We start from the raw sequence: 19,936 nt of genomic DNA, 5'->3' as shown, positions 1-19,936 counted from the left end.
AATTCTCACATGCATATATTGCTTGTTGAAGGAGTTTCTTTTGTGAGTTCATGCTGCAGAAATCCAGCCCGTGATGGCTTTGGCATTTCAGGCAGGCGAGAGCGTGCGACGAGGGAGGGCTGGTGTCTCCCATGGCACTGGAGCACTTCCAGCCCTGACTCCTGTGTCCTTCGGGCTTTAGTGTTTCTGATAATAGCCTTGCACTGTGTAGACTTTTCCCACCCAGCTCAGCCTGGCAAACACAGCTATGTTTTCTTTAGGGGTGTACAGGAGGTGTGGTCCGCTCCCTAGGACCACCTGAGCATTGTTGTATAAGAAATTTTCTGCTGTTGGTAGTTCCTTGAGCTTCTCTGGTGCCATTGGTCTTTGCCTCCTTTCTTTGTGTGGCAACAGGCAGCTCCCACCTCTTGTTCTGGGGACTTCAGAAGGATTTGGGGAGATCTGGGCAGGATTTGTGGTGTGGAGCACTGAGCAGGTGGATGTTCCTGCAGTTGCTTCTGCGCTAATGTCTGTGACGTGGTTACTTTCAGTGGCATCAGGTGGTTCAATCTTTCTGACAGGCCTGTTTCCCAGAATGCTCATGTAGGTGACAAAATACTTTGCAATAGATAACATAAGTCATTGCAGCTGGCAGATGGGTTTTTTAATAGAGCAACAGGTCTATTGGATTCTAGTTCCTTGGACTAGCCTTTCAGTGAAGATCAATACAGACAGATGGAGAACAAAAGGCAGGATTGAAAGTGAACCTGCTGGCATTTTCAGTAGGGTTTTTCTCTGCAAACCTTCCCTGGAAGTAGCTCATGTAATGGCAAAGACCAAATGTTCACAAATACTGATTGCATCTTTAATAAGCATGATTTAGGAATGATGTGGCTGTGGTCTGAAGGGTGGCCCAGTAGCCTTCCTCAAAGGATGTGAGTGCTGGGGGGAGGAGTGCCATATAGATTCCATTGCAGTGCTTAGTTTGGGTCATATCACTGGTTGTGTAGCCCGAGTAGATCCACCCACTCGGGTACCTCACGAGTGCATGGCCTACATAAGTGGCCTTTGGTGAGGAAGGGTGCAAGCGAGCTAGGGACCCACTGCTTTTCTTCCGTCTTGGCTTCTGACTTTCTTTGTCATTACTTTGCATCCAGAGTTTCATTTGATGAGCACTGGGATGATTATCATGCTAAAATTGTCATTGGCTTAGAATCCAGTGGATATTCTCATTTTCAGCGATGAGCAAAAGGGGTGAAAGCACCACTGTGACTCTGTGCAAAGCAGAGGTAAGAGGAATGGCAGCAAGTTATCTGAATTGTGAGATGCTTTCTCCCTGGCTGTAGTTTGCATGAAGTCCTGAAAATAGCAGATCCAAAGGCCAGGTTGCCAGTTTGTGTGAAAGCTGACTCCTTTAAGGAAGGCTGTCTGCTATTGTCCATTAGTGCAAGTCATTTAATTCCTGGCATACTACCTCAGACCTCCCAGCCTTCCTATTACAGCTTTGGGACATGCTGCAAAGATACGACAGTTGAGGATGAAACATTTCTGAAGTTAATATAATAGGCTAAAAGCTTTGCTACTCCTGACCTTAATGCAGCAGCTCTCCACATCCTCAGCCTGGAGCCACATGTTCTGACAACACACGTCAGAGTTGCCGTGAGCTGTTTTCCTGTTACACTAATGGCACTCAATGAAGTGACTGCTGAGTGAAGGAAAACACAGGGTAAAATTAGGAATGACTTCAAATGACTTGGATTAAGATTAGATTTGTGAGTTATGATTTCCAGCCTGCCAGAGTTCACATGGAAGGAGCTGAGCATGTCTGGTCCCGCAGGATCAGCATCCCTGGGACTGGGGGAGCTCTGATGACACAGCTGTGCTGGTGCTGGGGTTTCCACTTGTACTTTTTGACACGGCCACATCAGTCCTGCTCACTGGCGAGGGGAGACCTGGGCGAGGGCTCATGTGGTACTTGAACAGGAGTTTTGAAGAGCATTCCCAGAGACTGGCACTTCACTTTTGTTACCCGAGACTGGATTTTCCACCCTGCAATTCTGGGTGTGCTGAGAAGAGAAATACAGAGCCCACCCCATCCCTGGGCCTGCTGGCTGGATGCCCCATTGAGTGTATGTAGCCCATAATACCAAAATAGCACTCAGCAGCCACTGTGTACCGTGACCTCTTCCCGCAGAGCTGCAAACCAGCTCAGAAGGGCGAGAGACTGGCAAAGGCTGGCACAGATGTGCAGCCATCTCCTCCATCAGGACTCGCACAGGCACATAAGAAAAGTGAATTCTCACCCAAAAGGCATGTGCTGTGAGCTCAGCCAGACTGGGAGGGAAGGCAGGGAGCAAGGCCCAGAAATGTGTGCAAGGCTGTGCAGGAAGCTCTTAGCGGAGAGAGGGTCTGGCACCTAGTTTCCCGTGTCTGCTTAATGCTTTGGTCTCTCTTGAGTGTTTCTGCACTTGGGTAGCAGCCCATTAGGGCTGTTTGTAGCGTGTGTTGTGGGCAGGAGAGGGCCCCTCTGGCCTCTGCTAACGACCGGGGTGGTGGGTTAGAACGATGCTAGTCATAAGCGACTTCTCGACCGGCTCTCCCTAGTCGCCTCGTGCCGTTTCGCAGGTGCACGGACATGCTGTGCTGGCCCTCGTGCTCTCAGCAGATCAGTTCTTCACCTGCTGGCATCCAGCATTCTTTCAGAAAGGAGAAGGACGTGGCTGTGGCTCCCCAGGGAGTTTCTGACAAGCTGCCTGTTACACAGCGTGATGTGTGTAGGGATCTCTCAGGCTTCACCCTTCGCTGCCTTTGAGACACGACGTTACAATTCTTCCCTGTTTCACTAGAGCTACACTTTCCTTCAAGCAGCTCAAGCAATTCCCATGAAGATTTTTCCTGTTTTCCTTCAGCTGAGATTAAAACTCCAATTTGAAAGTTGTTTTAATTATTCAGCCTAGCCTGTAATGCAGTGGTCTGCAGCATTAATGACCTACCTTCTGATAAAAACACGTGAGATGCCGATGCTATGCATGTGGGGTTTCATCTGTCAAAAAATCTGTGTCTCTGTCTCCTTAAAACTGTTCGGGAGAGTTGTTGTCTCCATAAAATACTGTTTTTTCTCTGAGTGGCTCAGCATGAAATGGAAGTTGCTGAGTTATGTATGTATGTGATGCAGATGCTTTGAATTGAGGAAGGGGCTCATTTGCTTTATTCTTTTTATTCCCACTTCAGCATAAAAGAGAAATGAGACTTTTGGGAAATTGATATGTGAGGGGAACCATCCCAGAAAGACAGTCTGAAGAAAGCACATTTTATGTGCTTGGAAGAAGGCGTGGAAGGGAAGGGAACAGATAATCCTTTTTTCTTTGATGATTTCTTGGGCTAAGCCCAGCAGATGGGACTTGCTCTTTACTCTCTTGCTCTCCATTGTCATGTTTCCTTCATGTAGGAACCTACAATGTGCTCATGTCTTGAGTAATTTATCTTATGGATCATATTAATGGTGACTTTTTTCTTTTTTTTTTTTTCTTTTTTTTTTAATTTTTTTTTTTTTTTTTTTGAGGGAGAGTATATGTGAAGGGTAATAGAGTGTAATTTGGGGTCACGGACCATATCTTAATTTTATGCTGTCTTGGAGCCTCATAGGGATAAAAGACATTCTTAGGATTTCTTTTCGTGCATTTAACTGATGCACCAGGAAGTAAAAGGACCAAGGTTCCTGGCAGAGCACTAGCGATTTTCCAAATTGTTAGAAAAACATGATAGTACTTACCCCTTATTGAAACCTTTCATATGCTTCCGCGTTCAAAGTCCTGTGTGTCTTTTATACTCAATACTTGGTTTAATGCTGGTAATGACTGCAGACTGACAGATCCATTATATTCTCAGCCATAGTACATATACGGGCTCAGACAACGTAATTAAATGATCTGCAGTTTCCAATGAACAGAAGATATGTGGCATGAGGATCTTCTGAACAAAGCCAAAATCTCTTTCATTCTGTTATAAAAGTAGGGGGAATTTCAACTTTTCTAGTGGCAAAGCTTGGAAAACATACAGCAGATGCTCAGACTGTAGTAGTGAGGCTGAGTAAAAAGGATAGTGAAGCTCATACACAGTTCTGATGTAGTTTAAGTTATTTCAGATGGGGTTTGCAGCATTTCTAGCAATCCATTCAGCTAAAATCTCCATCTGAAATTCAGAGCACTGGCGTTTGGTATCCACAGGTGACTTCTTTCTGTCCTCTTTCGGTGGGGCGATACCTAGATATTACAAGGCAATCTAGCTGGCCTCTTGCTGCCTTTTGCCTCCAGAGATGGCATTTGGGCTCCTTAGTCATCCAACAGCATTGTTCTTTGCAACCTTGGATTTCTTTTGTAAGGCTTGTGGTCAGTCTGCCATTGGGTGGTCTTCTGCAAATCAGCACTGATTGACCCTAAATGATTATATCCCTCCCAGTGCTGTTCAGAGATGCGTGGCTCCAGTAAGTTATGCTCATTTCCTCCAGTAAAGTGGGTTTATTTTAAGTGAAAACTGTTAACACCTTTTCAATGGGTTCTCTGGCATTTCTTCTCTAGAGGAACTGAAGGCACCACTAGAAGAATATGTCAATAAACGATATCCTGGCCTCGTGAAGGTGGTGCGCAACCAGAAGAGGGAAGGCCTTATCCGAGCTCGTATTGAAGGCTGGAAAGCTGCCACTGGCCAGATCACTGGATTTTTTGATGCTCATGTGGAGTTCACTGCCGGCTGGTAGGTGCTCAACCTCAAGGTCTCGGAAAGAGTGTATGTGACGCGTTAAACAAGAGACAGTCCATCATTTTGTAAGGATGTGTTTGCAAACAAATCCACTGGCTTATTAATCCTGTCTTCCTTCTGTATTGAATGGCCACTGATGAGATACGATGAGAAGATACAAGGAAAACCTTTCCTTGCCCTTGTTTTCTGTAATCCTTTTCTAGTCCTTCCTTTATTTGCGCACACCCGCTGCCCCTGTTTATATTTTTTAGGTTGATTTCCCATTCCCTTAGCCCTAAGTAATTTCTGTAAGTTTAAAAAAGCCCAGGCAGCAAGGGATTGAAAGAGAAAATGTTTCCCGCTTCCTTGCCCTTTGCATCTGGATCCTACTGGGGAAGGCTTAGATGGTTTGGATTGATTTGTTTCTTCTACAGCTAGGAATAAGTGCAGAGGTGCAGAAGCAGTAAAAGGTGTTTCGTAAGGATATTTTCAGAGGGATTGAAAACATTTCAGTTCAAGTGGCTTCAGTTTGAGTCTAGATCATGAGAGGAGCCTGAGAGTGATTTTTTTTTTTTTTTTTTTTTTTTTTTTTTTTTTTTACTTTGAGTGTAAAAAGTAAGTGGTCCATGTTTAGAAAAGTGGTGGTAGAAGAAGCTAACTTGCGTCTAATTTGAACAGAAAGTAACATCCACAAGAAAAATGCTTTAACAGCTGCAAACAAAGAGTTCTGCACAGTTATTGAATTCTTTGTAATGACAATGCAGCTGAAGGGTGTCTTTAAGAGCTGTTTCTTATGTTGATATCTCTGTTCCCAGCTAAAGGTTCCTCTCTTCAGGTCACTAAGTCCTCACACCTGATTTTATTGGTATATGGAGGAAGATCCCATTTACTGAGCTCTTGAAACAGCTTTTCTAAGGATAGAGAGTGAGCTTCTCTGCAGCGTGGGCTTGACTCACTCTGGTGTTATGTACCCGCTCCTGGCACCAGGTGTGTAAGTTACTCCTCGTTTGCAGACTGAGCCCAGGTCAGTCAGTGGCTCTTGGGCTGCAGAGGTGAGGCTGAGCGCACCCCTTGCTCTGAGCGCATCTGAACATGCCAGAGATAAAATTTGTAGCTATAGAGTCCTTGAACTGTGTCCCAAGATAAAAAGGACTCTTCAGAAAGTCCTACTTTTAAGAATTTATCCTGTTCTGCCCAGGGACATGTTTTTTTGGGATTTGGGGGAAGTTTGAACTAGGTAAAGCGTGGTTAAACAAAGCACATCCTTCGTGGCCTTTCTTTACAGAAGAGAAGTTTATGAGACAGGCTTCCCAGCCTGGGCATTGTGTTTTTGTGCAGGATGCCCACCCGTGCATGGCAGCGTGGGAATCTGTGTGCAGTTACCCTGCAGATGCATGTTGCAGCTTACACAGGATAACTATCCAGGTGGAACAGAAATATCTGAGAGCAGCTGTGCTGAGACAAACCAAGGGCCTGTCTAACCTCCTGTTCTGCCACTAACCATGGCCAGAAGCCTAGGAAAGCATATATGGGTGGGGCCAGCACATACAATATTCTTTCAGACTACGCTACTGAAGTCAGATGTGAGGCAGACATAGCTTCTGTTCGTTTAGTAACCGTCACTGCATTTCTCATGAGGTTTTTCCTGTTGGCTGTTGAGCCCATGTAAAATTAAAGATTCACAGCATCCTTGGGCAAAGGTGCTCCACGCTTTACCCACTGTGGAGAGAGCTAGCTCCTTGTTGTCCATAGGTCTTACGTGGAAGGAGTCCCCAGGTGGTCATGGAGCACCTTGTCTGAGCTGCTCCTGGCTGTGCAGTCGGTCCATGCTGCAAAACGGGCCCCTAGTTAATGTGTCATCTGATTCCATTGGTATCTTAGTAAGGATTTCAGGAAAGCTCAGTGTAAAAACATGGACATTTTTAAACTTAAAAAGTTCAGAATATGGAATTAATACTTAACACATTTTTAAACCAGCACACCAGAGAAAATGTGATGCACTACCTCTGCAGGAAAAGATGAGGTTCAGTTTCAGAGGTTTTAATTTAATGCCTTAGTTTGTGGAAACAGGCCTTTCCTCACGCAGATAACTTCAGCTGGTCCACGAATTTGTGTAGTCAGTTGTGTAGGAGAGCACTACAGCTGCCCAGACCTGCAGGGCTGCAGCTACCCGAGCTCTGTGCGCAGCAGCTGGCCCCTGTGCTCCACGCAAGGGATGTGTCCGGGTGGGAAACCCCATCAAGTGGAAACGTTCAGTCCTCTTGCAGCATCTCCCTTGTGGCTGACAGAGCCTGGCAAGCCTTTCAGAAATGACCTTTTGAGCTTGGCAGCATGAATGCTTTGCCTCTCTGTGTGATTTCTGTGCTGATAAAAGCACAGGTGAGTGGAAGAGTGAGACAGAGGCCGATGTGTTGCAATCTGGGGTCACTCGCTGACTCTGCAAGGAGCCTCGTGACGGTCTCCGGGCTCCTCAGGCTGGGTTTTGCTGTGTCTCTCTGAAGATATGATGTGACTTGTGACTGAGAGCAGAGAGGAGTCCACGTTATTCTCTTCTGTTTCCCGAACAGTGTCAAGAACGTCTGTTTTCTTACCCTCATTTAAGTGCACAAGCTGTATGAAAGCTACGGTGTCCACCTGCGTATCATGAGAGAAATTAACGGTATCTTCCTGTGCTTAATTTTTTTTTACCACTCAGGGCTGAGCCAGTACTTTCACGAATTCAGGAGAATCGGAGAAGGGTCATTCTTCCCTCCATAGACAACATCAAGCAGGACAACTTTGAGGTGCAGCGTTACGAGAACTCTGCCCACGGGTACAGCTGGGAGCTGTGGTGCATGTACATCAGCCCCCCCAAGGACTGGTGGGATGCTGGAGACCCCTCGCTGCCCATCAGGTACGTTGCAGAGCCCGGGGACTGCTCACTCTGTCAGTGAGGTGCAGTGAAGCAAAATGAAGAAAGATAAAGTGGGGAAGCCAGCTTAGAGGGGTTGGATATAGTATCGTAACACCAGCCAGCTCAGAGGGGCTGTAACAGAAACCAGGAAGGGTTTTGCTAGGGTGAAGGGATTTGGAAAGGATTATTATTTGGTAACAATATGCAAAATCACTGGGGAAGTATAGGAACTGTGTAGATTTGTACAGTCTTACGTTTAACTGCATATGACAAAGTCGCTTCACCTTAATTACAGCGTTAAGTTTTTGCAAATCATAAGGAATGAGGTGATTATTCCTGTGTAATGAACTGAGTGTGAATTCATGAAACACAGCTCTGTTTTTTTCTTGAATAAAAAGTACATCTCCTCTCAGGGAGAACTTTGGAAAAATATATTTTAGGATGTTCTAACACTTCAGCTTACAGGATCGTCAGCTCTGAAATGTTGCCCCAGACCCTCCAGACTTCAAGTGTGGGACAAGACCGTTCAGACAAAACAAAAGCAGGAGGGCAGGGAATAGCTCGGTGTGGGTGGGAGACTGGGGCTGCTCTGTCTGCAGCAGAGGTCAATGATTTTTCTCTCGACAGCCCCTAAATATCAGAAGTGATGCTATGATCAGGAGTGACTTGTTAAAGGAGGGACTGTATGGCTGGGGTGTACAGAAGTTAAAGCTGAGGAGTTCAGAAAAGCCTTTGCAAGTGAGGTGTGAGCAGTGTGGTGCTGGCAGTTCTGGTGGCAGCGTGACTGGTGCCCAGACCAGTGTCTCTGGAGGATAATAAAAGTGGACCACTTCTACAGCCAGTGGATGTAGAAGTCAAGAAAGCGTCGCAGGGAAGAGCAACCTCTTTTCATTAGACCAAACGGATGCAGATGGGAGAAACAGTCAGGCTTTGAGTGTATGGGATGTCCCGTGACTGTAACACCACCCAGGAGCTTGCTGTGGTTCAAAAACTGTCTGAAGTGGGGCACTGAGGAAACTGGAGCTACCCGAATATGACGTTTAAATATATGGCATGACCTTCTGTTATATTCTCCTACAAGAACACAGTTTTAATTTCAGTTTCAGTGTGCTTAGGGGAGCAGTTAAGGAGGGCAAGCTGTGGCAGAGACAGATGGGGAGGGGCAGGCTTCTTTGTGGAAGTTGGTGTTTGATGGCAGGGAAGATGAGAAGGGAAAGAGACAGGGAAGGAGAGTGATTGAGGAAGAGGAGGAGAGCTATGGGGAGCCGAAGGGTTGGATGGCTGTGAAGAAACTGAGTGGGAAGGTCAGTACCTAATGCGAGGAGGATATAATTTTTTTAAGAGGTAGCTTTGACCCAGGCTCTCCAGATATGAACCGGTTTACAAAGGTGGCTGCCAAAGCCAGGAATACAAATATGGTCACACGGGTGCTGGACACACACATCTCCAGATCTACCAACACATTTTCTTCCCTTGGTTCAATGTTGAAGGTCAACAGGTACTGCTAAGCTTTGAGTGGGTGCTGCCTGGAGGTTTTATGGACTTCTGATCTAGTGCTATACAAGTGAACAGTTTGCCATGGGATTTGTTTTCTGTTGGGCAGAATGTCGTGTTAGGTTGTTTTGGTGGATGCTGCTAAAATGTGGACTGGATGTTGAGCATCATATTTATGCATTTAAGCAGATGCAAGCAGTTACTGCTTAGGAGGAACTGGGAGGTGGGAGAGGTTTATCAGTCTGCTCTGGGGTTCCTGCAACCTTTCTGCACCAGTTGCATCCCCTTTCAGAGACATAACCTTAGAGCGGGTGATGTCCCATGAGCCCCGCGGCATCTGCAGCCCTGTAATCATGAGGGTCTGCCTGCTCAGTGCTTGAGCACTGCTGAGTTGAACCACCACTGAATTAGAGGTCAGGGAAGGCTTACGGAGGCGCTCAGCTGGCAGCAGCAAGGATGCATGTCGCGATCATCCACTTTGAGTGTGTTAAAGGCATCTGTAATGGGGATGCTGCTGCCCGAGGCCGTGGTGTGTGGGAATCAGGGCTCGGGGGTTAAGGGGAGCCAGGGTGGAAGGGCACTGCCTCTGAAGGGTGCTCTGGGAAAGGGCTTCTGGAACAAACTCTGTAGCCTCCCAGTGATGTTAAATAATTAAACAACTTAGTAGAATAACATTGTTAATATGCACTGGGGGAAGGATTATGAGAAAGATAAATGGGTAGTGTCCACAACAAAAAGCTAATGAAAAATACTGTCTCATTGCATTATGTTGTGTAACCACATACAGACCAGAAATAAATGACTACAGTTATTTTTTTTGTCATATAATGCTATGAAAACTACGCACTTTATGGCAATATTTGCATGAAAGGGGTACCAGTGCAGTGCTCCATGTAATTATGCATGGGATTAGAGGAAATTCTGAAGTTATAGTATACAGAGGTACATTAGTTTTTTAGAGTCTTTTTAGGATAAAAGAGAGTGAGTGAAGCAAAGCAGTTTATTTCTTTTTTTTTGGTTTTACTCTCTCAGTGCATGGGGATTATGGCGGCCCTGAGATAGGTTCCCCTGCCTGCGAGGGGTGCTCCTGTGTGCCTGTGAGCCCCGGTGTGTCAGCCCCTACCAAATACTCAGCAGCAGAGACTGGAGACAGACAGCTGTGTGAATACATTTGGAGGCAATTTTCTCTCATGGATAATTCACAAGATATAATTATCCAGGCAAAGAGAGCTGATGGCATGAAACCCATCTAAAATATGGCCCAGTCTCAAACTGGCTCCAGGGTCCTGCTTTACCCAATAATTTCCCTCCAAGAAGTAGTCTCTCTTAATGCCTAGGAGGGATGCCAGAATATGATACCTGTATTCTGTAATACATCTTCTTTTGCATTTTTTTTTTCCATTAACATTTAAAATTCTGATACACAAAGATACCCTCGACCTTAGCACTCAGCTGTGCATGCATTTCGCAGCTAGACTTTCCTTGCCAGGCTTACAGACTTCCTCTGACTACCTCTGCCCAGAAGATAAAATTGTGATTACAGTGTAATGTATCATGTCTAAATTAGTTCTCACAGAAGAGGCAGCCAGTAAGTGACATTTGAAACGGTCATCATATAGATCCTGATCTTCATCACGACGAGTTCTTGCAGAGATGTTTTGATTTCCTAGTTCATGTGGTGCTAAGAGAGTGTGTATAAAGGAATACATGCTTGCATTACGTACCTGGACATACTTTGTTCTAGGAGACGTAGCCAAGATTTACCCAGTCCTTTATTATTTAATGATACACATTGATCAGAGCTTACTGAGAGTCCAGAAAACCTGTGCGTCAACAAAAAATGGAAGAAAGCTGACGCTTTCCGTGTCCTGTGGGAAGTCCAAAAAAGGTCTTCGGAAATACTGTGACATTTCAGACTGCTGATCTGATCTGGACATGGGGCATCCCAGGGTAGGATCCACCTTCTCATGATCTCCAGGAATGGTTCAATTCCCACCTGGCTTTTTGGGGGTCTGAACTCTGCCCAATGCTGCAGCACCAGTGAGCTGCGAACCTCGGTGCAGGCAGTTGCTTCTGCCTGACTTAGTTCATGCTGCATCAGGTCCTGTCAAAAAGCAGCTTTGGAGAAATTGCTGATATCTGGAAGATTTATGGCTAGATGTGCTGATTGTGCTTCAGTTGCAAGACTCATGATTTATAATTACATATGTGAGATATTGATGGCTCCAGGGGTCTGATTCAGGAAAACAATTAAATGCACTCTTGCATCTGTGTCTCTTCAAGAAGCCAAGCAAGCAGATAGTGCATATTAAACAGTCTTGAGGACGAGAGACACTTACCCGAGCATGGAAATCAGGGTCGTTGTGCTTTTCTGCTGTTCACATATCCCAGTGGAGAGAAGAGAAACTTGAATCTTTGCTGCTTGGTTGATGGGTCCATTGACAGTGCTGTGACCGCACTGCTCCCAAACGATAGATTATTTAGAATAGAATGCATTTCCCGACTTTCTGTTTGGATTTTCCACACTTGGCTGGAAGGATTGGTTGAGTCCAAGAGGCAAAAGCACTGCTGAGTAGCTCCATTAGTTAGCAACCCCTTGGATATGTGTTGGGGCTGAAGGAGAAGTCCTCGGGTGACTTCAGAGAGGAGAAAGAAACCTCTTTCCAAACACGCAGTGTGTGTGGGGTGCCAGCTGGGAACCAGCTAGCAGGTTAAATTGAACTTTGGATGGGGCTTTGCTGCAGCTGTTTTATGAGGTACTTAATCTTTTACTGGTGTTGGAAGACAAAAGCTCATTTAATTAGTATTAAGATCACTGTGAGGAGGAAATCGGGTTTGAGAGTTATGGATTGTAAAAGAATAGAAAGGCTGTTAGGTTTGGGCTTTTTTAAAGATGAAAATAATTTGAATTAACCCACCCAATTACCTGTTATCTCAGCCTCACAAATGCTAATGAATTTGCTCTCGCAGTGTACTTACAAAAGATCAAACTCTCATCCCAATTGTGTAAATGGTGCAGAGGTTGAGATGGAAGAAAAACAGAGGGGTTTTAGGTTATTGAATACAACACATGAGTGGAGAGAAGGTGCCTGATTCTACTGCTTAACAAAATGTTTTTGGTATTTAATATAAACTGTTCTCTGAGTCATAGACTGCAAACTGCGTGTTGAGGTCTCCCGCTCTGGTTGCTATGCGTGTCATATGCAGTAAGACCATAGAGATCTGTTACTATTATTTTATATATATATATATATATATTATATATATAATAATATATAAATTATAAATATATATATATTTATATGTATATAGTTATTTTGTTTTTGATTCCAGAAACTACTAGCTATTGTTTGTCCTTAATGCTTCTTTCAGCCATCATCCCATGATGGATTTCAAAAGCACAAAAACTTGGTGGTGTTTTCTTTATTTTAATTAAATTATTGGTGTGTGCTTTCCTCTTCTAGTCTAACCACGGGACTTCTTCCAGGCAACTGTTACAGCCTGGAAGTCTTGTCTGCACTGGGTATGCACAGACATAGAGCCATAGGAGTAAAAGCTCTCAGGAATAATCTCTACAGCCACACAAAATGATGCAAGTGGATCTTCATATCTGGGACAACTTGTTCCTGCAGCACACCCGGCACCTTTGCAGGGATTAGCATGTTATGGCAGCACATCGAAACCTCAATAGATAGGTTTAAAAGGCTTACTTAAACTACTGTAAATAGTTTCACCAACATTTGAGTACTCAGCATGGCAGTTTATCAGAAGGCATCCAGCAACGCAGAGATGTTGCAGCCTGTTAAACATAGATGACGTGAGGAAAGGGCAGAATTTCAAAGGTTATTTCCTGGGTTTCTGTTGGTTTGTTTTGAAAAATCTCAAACTCCCTAGAAAACTGTACGAAATGTTGAATATTTTTAAAATTAGTGCTTCCTGACTTAGCATCTATGAACTGCAGGAAGATTCCTCTTTCTGTATGAAGGCAGCTGTAAAATGTTCTCTTCTGACGTAGCTGCTTTGGAAGTCAAGGAGAAAGCTGATTTCCATAGGAGCCAGACGTGTGGTGATAATGATAACTTGCATTTGGAAACCTCACCTGGTATGTCTGAGAAGATACTTGTATGCAGGTGTTTGCTTAGAGGGATCGGATGTGTGTGAACGCCACAAGAGCTGCAGAACCTTTATGGAGCTCTTTAATGGCCGCATATAAAATTTAAATCAAATACAAAGATAACGTACTGGTACTGGTGATCTATCTGAGCCTCTAAAGTCCCTTTTCTTAAGCAGCTCAAAGAAAGCAAAGCTCTGTGTTGACCACCCAAATGCTTTCTCTTCCTTGAAATCTGAGTCTCCTCCAAGTGCTGTACTCGCCGCAGTTGCGTGTCCAGCGGGGCAGCATCCTACTGTCAGGTTTATAGCAAAAATCCCTCTGGCCTCAAAGTGCGTGGGACCAGACCTTAGTCCAGCATGGGAACAATACAGACAGTCTTCCCCAGGCAAGGGTTTGTTAGTGCTTCTGGAAAGAGAAGCTTCTACAAGCATGTTCTCGTGTAAACAGCTGAATAAATCAAACCCCAGCCATCCTTAATGTGGTTGCTGGAGACTTGAACTTCCAAGTATGTGGCTCTTAAGGTCTGGTCACTCCTGGCTGGCGTGGAGAATGGAGGTGACTGAAAACTTGAAAACAAGCTAACAGAAGAAATGGAGGCATTTTTTTCATCGCTGTTTAATTTGAGGCGGTCTTGTTTGAGCTCAGAATCTAGGAGAGGGAAGATTTAGGTCAGAATTGTAATTTAATCTCCAGATTAAATTACAAGCATCAAGTGCTTTACCAGCTTCAGAACTCCTTTGACAAGAACGTTTTCAGGTTTTTTTTTAGCTTTTTTCAGTTTGGGTTTTCCTTTTAGTCACGAGGGGTTTTTTTTGTGGTGATGACTTGAGGCAACACATTAAAAAGATATTTAATTGACTTCCTTGATTTTCATTTTAAAGGTATTGGGGAGAAGTGAACCTCAATTCACTGTACAAAGTGACTTTCACTCACTAGTGTGAGAATTTTAAGCTCTTAAACTTCACAGAGATTCCCTGTGGTGTGAGAAACCTGCTGTGAGCTTTGGACATTTTGAAGCTCAGATTGCTGGCGTTATGCCTTTTTATGATGAATTCTTCATCTGGTCATTTTTAATGTTACGTAATTTAGTGCAAAGCGTAAGAAAAGGGTGTCTAATAATTTGTAACAGTGCCAAGTTTTACAAGATGAACGTATTTATGCCACTGCCTGAAGACTATAAAGCCTCTGCTGAGGGTGCACCTGAGATTTGAGCATATGTAGCTGGTTTAGCAGTAGCCTAGGTGGTGAACAGCTATCTCCACGTATGCTAGTATCGCATCTTGTTTTGGATCTTTTTATTTTTGTAAGACTGTCTCTGGGATTGCAAATGTTGGCTGCGTCCAGAAGCTGGGGTTGATCCAAACCTCACTGAAACATGGCAAAGTTCCCACCAAACACCAGGGTTTTGGGAGTGGACCCTACAGGCTATGTGATTTTTCTGTACACTAGAGAAAAGCTTCTGGAGTGACAGATCATTGTTTCTGCAGCTTCTGAGCATCACGGCCAGTGTTGTCATCATAGACACCAGCGTGTCGTGGTACGGACACAATGGAGGGACCCGAATGGGTGGTGGTTTGCCTGGTTTGGCCAAGTGACATTGAAAAAGCAACATTTGGGCACTTTTTAGGTAGAGCATTTTGGAGCGTGGAGTGGGATTTGGGTGCAGTATTAAGCAGCTCTCCCAGACAAAGCTGTGTTTCTCCTAGGGTGAAGGAGACCCATCCCTTGAGTCCTGAGCCTCCAGGCCAGCTTGGTTTAACCCCCCCTTGCAACCAGGAGCCCTTCATAGCCTTCAGTGGGGGCTTCTTTTCATTGAAACCACTGCTTTTTGACAAACTCGGGGCATTATTGCAGGAACAACTTCAAGTCCTCCTTCAAGCACCAAAGTCAGCAGGGCTTTGACCTGAAGAGCCTTTAAAACTGGGCAAGGGTCAGTTAGCCCCTGTGGGCTCGTCCAGTCAGGAGGTGAAGAGAGGGTGTAGGAGAGGGAGCAAATCCTCCTTCCTGAAGGGAGTCATAGTTTATTGGTATAAAATGTTAGTGTAATCCATTTCTATAAAGAAAGCAAGCTGGCCATACTAGAAGCATTTGCCTGTGTATTTTTAAAGCTTCGTATAAGAGAAGTATTTTGATTAAAAAGAAAAAAAAAAAAAAAAGCATTTTCCTGATTTAAAAAAAAAAAAAATTAATAAAATACTTGCGCTGACAGAACTTTTAATCTGAGCCCAAGTCACAAAAACAGCCTTTATTGATGTCAAAGTTCCTTTAGAAAAGGAAAAAGTAAACAGGATTTGGCCTTTAATTTGTGAAGGGTTTTGATTTTTCAGAGGCATTAAAGAGACAGAAAAGATGAGTATTGAATTATTTAACAATTGCTGGTAAAATTAAGCTTCAGTCAGTCTGTTTTCACCGAAATAATCTTATGAATAAAAACAAAACAATCTGGGGCAACACCAATATTCAGAGCTCGTATCCCGCTGACTGAATTGTTTCAAAGTAGTCCATGAAGTGGTTTTCCAAGTCAAAGCCGAATGGAGCCTTTTCTGTGGTCTGTTCACACTTCCCATAGGAGAAAGCTGCTGTTGATGGATTGTACAAATGTCTTTTCTCTCTAAATCCGAAACCAAGGGGAAAACATGCAAAAAGGAGTTGGGGAATTTCTTTTTTCTTTGGCAGATGGCATTTAAGTGATTTATTGGCCAAAACCAATCTATTCTCATTAAGAAGCAAGTATTTAATGACTTTGGAGGTGGGTATTCAAAACAAAGAAGTGATAATCGAGCCGATTGCGCTCGCTGACAAAATATAGCAGCCCTTCATCAAACAGACTTAAAAGAGTGTTTGAGAGCAAGTGCTGAGGGCTATGATTTTCTTTCATGTGCACTTTAATTCACTGTCCTTTTCAGTCGGTGGCGCATAAATAGGCATAATTTAAATTAAAGGAAAAATAGATCCTTATTATCATATCCATCAGTTGAAGCAATAAGTGGTTGATGCCTGGGAGCTCCCAGCTGCCTCTGTTTAGGAGCACGGGAGGCTTTTATATAAACTATCCTGCTCTCTCCCTTCCCAGAGCACTGACTTGCTGCTCTGTGTTGGATAGTCGAAATTAAATCTTCTCGAGGTTAAATCTCTAAATGCTTTCACCGTGCTTGTAAAACACATGGGTGCGAGCAGCAGGCTTGCACATCGTGTGTTTAATGGGCAAAACGTGTCTTGGGGGTTGTCCATTAAACGTGGGCTTGGCAGGCGCGGGGCAAAGGCTGCGGTCGTGTCTCCCCTGCTCTGTGTGGCCGTCGCCAGTGCCCGGTCTCCGCGCTGGCCAGCCCGGCCAGCCGTAGCCAGCTCTCTGCGTCCCAGGTTTCCAGGGCAAACACGCGGGTTTGGAAATCCGCGAGTGAAAAAAGCTGGGGAAGGGCAGTTTTGCGAGTTCCTGGCGGTTCTGCTGCTGTCACTTGTTTGGGTCACTGCTGAGCCTGTCTGTATGTGGTTCTCTGAAAACACAGCTCTTCGAGTATTTTAAAATTCTGACATTTCAGTTTGATATTTTTTTAGACCTTCTCGAGGAAGTTTGGGGTAACCTTGCCAGTTAGGCTGTGTGGTGACTTTTTGTTTTGCAATGGGATAGGAGCAAGACCACAAACCTCCTTGTGCAGGGCAGCAGCCCCCTGCCCACTGCCTTGCCTGTGGCATGTGTAAGAGTGGGTCCAGGCTAGCAGGCTGGTGTTGACCAGCAGCTCCAGAAACAAATGTTGGATCTTGAGAACCTCGGTGATGTGGAAGGTGCATCTGCCTAGGTGAGCGTCACCTAGAGAGTAAGGGGAGAGGGTAACGTGGCAGAGCACAGCCGTAGGTAGGGTGCGATTTGGTGGCAGCAGAGAGGATAGATGCTGTGGATGGCCTGGCATGAGTGACAGATGTCCTGGCTGCCAGCTCTCCCCAGTCGGTCACTGCTTACTCTGAAGACAGGACTTGCCCGGGAGGATTTGTTTTACAGTTAATTCATGGATCAAGCAGTAGTTTTGAGAGCACTATCAGTTAGGTGCAGGTTTGGTCTCCAGCGAGCACTGCTGTTCTGCACGGTGGGCCATGCACACACATCCTGTGGGTGGAAGAATCACTGCTGAACACTGAGCTTTGAGAGAGACGGCTTGTCTCCAGAACACAGTCCCCACAGCTCCGTCAGTTGTCACGGGAAGTGAGACATCAGAGAGGCTCAAACTTCAAACTGAGCATCGCAAGTTGGAATTAAGAAGAGTGTTTCAGGCTTTGACAAGAGACTGGCTGTTGGGTTCCTGGAGGCAAAGTACTTCAGGGTGGGTGATCTCCCACCCTCATACACACGGGTGTACCCACGTTCTCCCTGCATTTGGGGAAGAACAACTGAAAAGTTGGTATTTGCTGCCTTCTTCAGCCAGACTGGTCTTGTACGGCCCTTGAAGGAGTTATGTGCATTGGGGTCCATCAAAGAACAGATTAAAGACTGGCAGACAATATTGTTGCCAGTGATTTTTTTACATTCATATGTAGATGAAAGCACATTTGAACATGTTTTAGTTGCTGTTTTTTGAGGCTCCAGAATGCAGCTCTTAAGAATGCCTTTAAATGACTGTGTGCAGTGACCGCCTGGTGTCTGGCTTTGCGGATGGAGAGGCTGCCTACCTGCAGAAGCGCTGCTGGCTTGTTAAACCTTGCTGCGCCAACAGTATTTGTAGAAGCATTACAGAAGAGAATGGGCTGTGCTGATCCTAGAGGGTTTGCTGAGGTGCTGAGTTGTCACTGCTCCCGCTTCCCCAGCATGAGCCCCGCTGCTTCAACTCGTGTATTTGAATCTCAAGTGGAGGGAGGGTGGGATGGGGAGAAGTCCTCACAGCTCATGAAGATTTTTGGGGTCCCCAGATCAGAAATCTGCTATGATTCCGGTGCTAGGAGGATCTTGGGAGAGCAAAAGACTGTTCTGGGGAAACAAGAGGCTGCTGTGATGAGCTCTCTCTGCCCCAACATGGTGGTTGAGGAAAGCTGGGTTTTCTGTGCTGGGCACTGTGGTGTTTAATGAACAGCTTTCTGGGATCCCAGTTGCCTTGTAGCTGTTCTGCTCCTTAGAAGATGAGCAGGTACTTGCTAATGAGCAGTCAAGTAGAGGTTGTTTGTAGCTTGATCTGATTAGCACTCACTTTTCTCTGATTAATGCCTGGGCCGACTCACCTCTTTTTGGGGGAAGAGGGAAGTGGTTCAAGCCTGCTGCACTGAAGCACAGAAGTTGGCTGCCTGTAAGGAGGGCCAGAGGCTGGGCTCTGCACCTGCCCTGGTGGGGAGCAGCCCTTTGCCTGTCCTGCAGCCCATCCCCTCCCTTCTTTAGTCCTGAATTTAAATTTGCAAGCATGGAGTCAGTAGTAATAGCCTGGCAGAGCATCTCTATTAGCCCAGCACAGCCTGTAGCACTGGCTGATAGCATAGCATCCCTGCTTGGATGCCAGTGTATTATGTCCTGATTCCTTATCCTTTCTGTCTCTCTCTGTGGTTTCCCTTCAGGAAAAAATAGTTGGGGGTGGGAAGACTATATGAAATATTTAAGTGAACAGCTGTTAGCAGCTTCGCATGGTGCCATAAGACCTTGAGGTTTTGTAGTTACAGCAGGCTGATCTGTCTGAAGGGGAGAACTGGTCCGAAGGGGAGGTTTTGGCACTGGGAGAGGGTGAACAACCTGGCTCGGCATGGGGCGGACAGAGAGCGGTGGGCTCCTCCATGGTGGGCATCCTGCATCCGGATCAGGCTCCGGAGAAAGGGAGGCTCAGGTTTGCTAGTCTCTGTAAATTCTTTCCGAAGTCATTGATTGGAAAGTGCTCTTGGTGTTTTGAAAGAGCTCCTTCCTCTGCGAAGCATTAGATTGATGTCTGTGAAGGCAACGGTCCGTTCTGTTGCCATCGCTGCCGCCACCACCACTGCGCTATTTTTCTTTGCAATTAGAAAAGCCATCAATCATTTTCCAAAGGTACACCTTATAATTGCCTTCTTGCGCTCCCTGTTTAGCGTTGGTGTTCTTGTCAAGTCCAGCCCTGGGAGAAAAGAGCATCTGACAGGTTTCCCAGAGCCCGGCAGAGATTCTCCACAAATGCAGTTTCCACGTGGGGTTTAATGATCATGTGATTTTGTGTTTCTGGTTTCTTTTTTAGGGGAAAGAATTTTTTTTTTTTTTTTCCTCTATTACAATGACAGAAATTTGTGTTTAGGTGTGGGAAGTCTGCTAAGACAGGGTGCCAAGAAGCAGGATTGCGAAATCCTCACGGTACAAACTTTATGCAAACAATGAAACAAAAGAGCTGGAGAACCGCAGGCTCCAGAGGAGGTGCCACTTAGGATTTCGGAAAGTGGTGGCAGTCCTGAGTGGGGCTGGAGTTGGACCATTGAACGCGTCGAGAATGTTTGTGGCTGTTGTGGTTTGGGCCTGGTTGGCAGCCAACCACAATGCAGCAGCTCTCTCTCCCTCCCCCTCCAGCAATGAGAAGGGACAGAGAGCCAGGCTTGGGGTTCAAGATAGGACTGGGATGGGGAAAAATCCCCCTTTTATGATCACGAGCAAAAGGCAGACTCGTTAGGGGAAGAAAAAAAGAACATACATTTATTACAGACACTAACAACACATAATAGAGTAGGACAGTGAGAAGCATTGCCACATCTTGAGAACACCTTCCCCCCACCCCTCCCTTCTTCCCGGGCTC

The 19,936-nt window shown here is 45.4% G+C and overlaps 1 protein-coding gene across 1 annotated transcript in view; it reads left to right on the top strand.

Annotated features, from left to right (window-relative positions):
• The window catches only part of GALNT17 (polypeptide N-acetylgalactosaminyltransferase 17), a 223,823-nt gene that overhangs the window by 87,361 nt on the left and 116,526 nt on the right, over positions 1 to 19,936 (top strand). The window contains exons 4-5 of the mRNA XM_032993700.2: positions 4,557 to 4,731; positions 7,412 to 7,609. Of these exons, the coding sequence (XP_032849591.1) occupies positions 4,557 to 4,731; positions 7,412 to 7,609 (373 nt within the window). The remainder of the gene's footprint in view (positions 1 to 4,556; positions 4,732 to 7,411; positions 7,610 to 19,936) is intronic.

This window comes from Tyto alba, unplaced genomic scaffold (assembly GCF_018691265.1).
Source record: "Tyto alba isolate M040663 unplaced genomic scaffold, T.alba_DEE_v4.0 Super-Scaffold_19, whole genome shotgun sequence".
NCBI lineage: Eukaryota > Metazoa > Chordata > Aves > Strigiformes > Tytonidae > Tyto > Tyto alba.
This window is presented reverse-complemented; position numbering and strand designations above follow the sequence as displayed.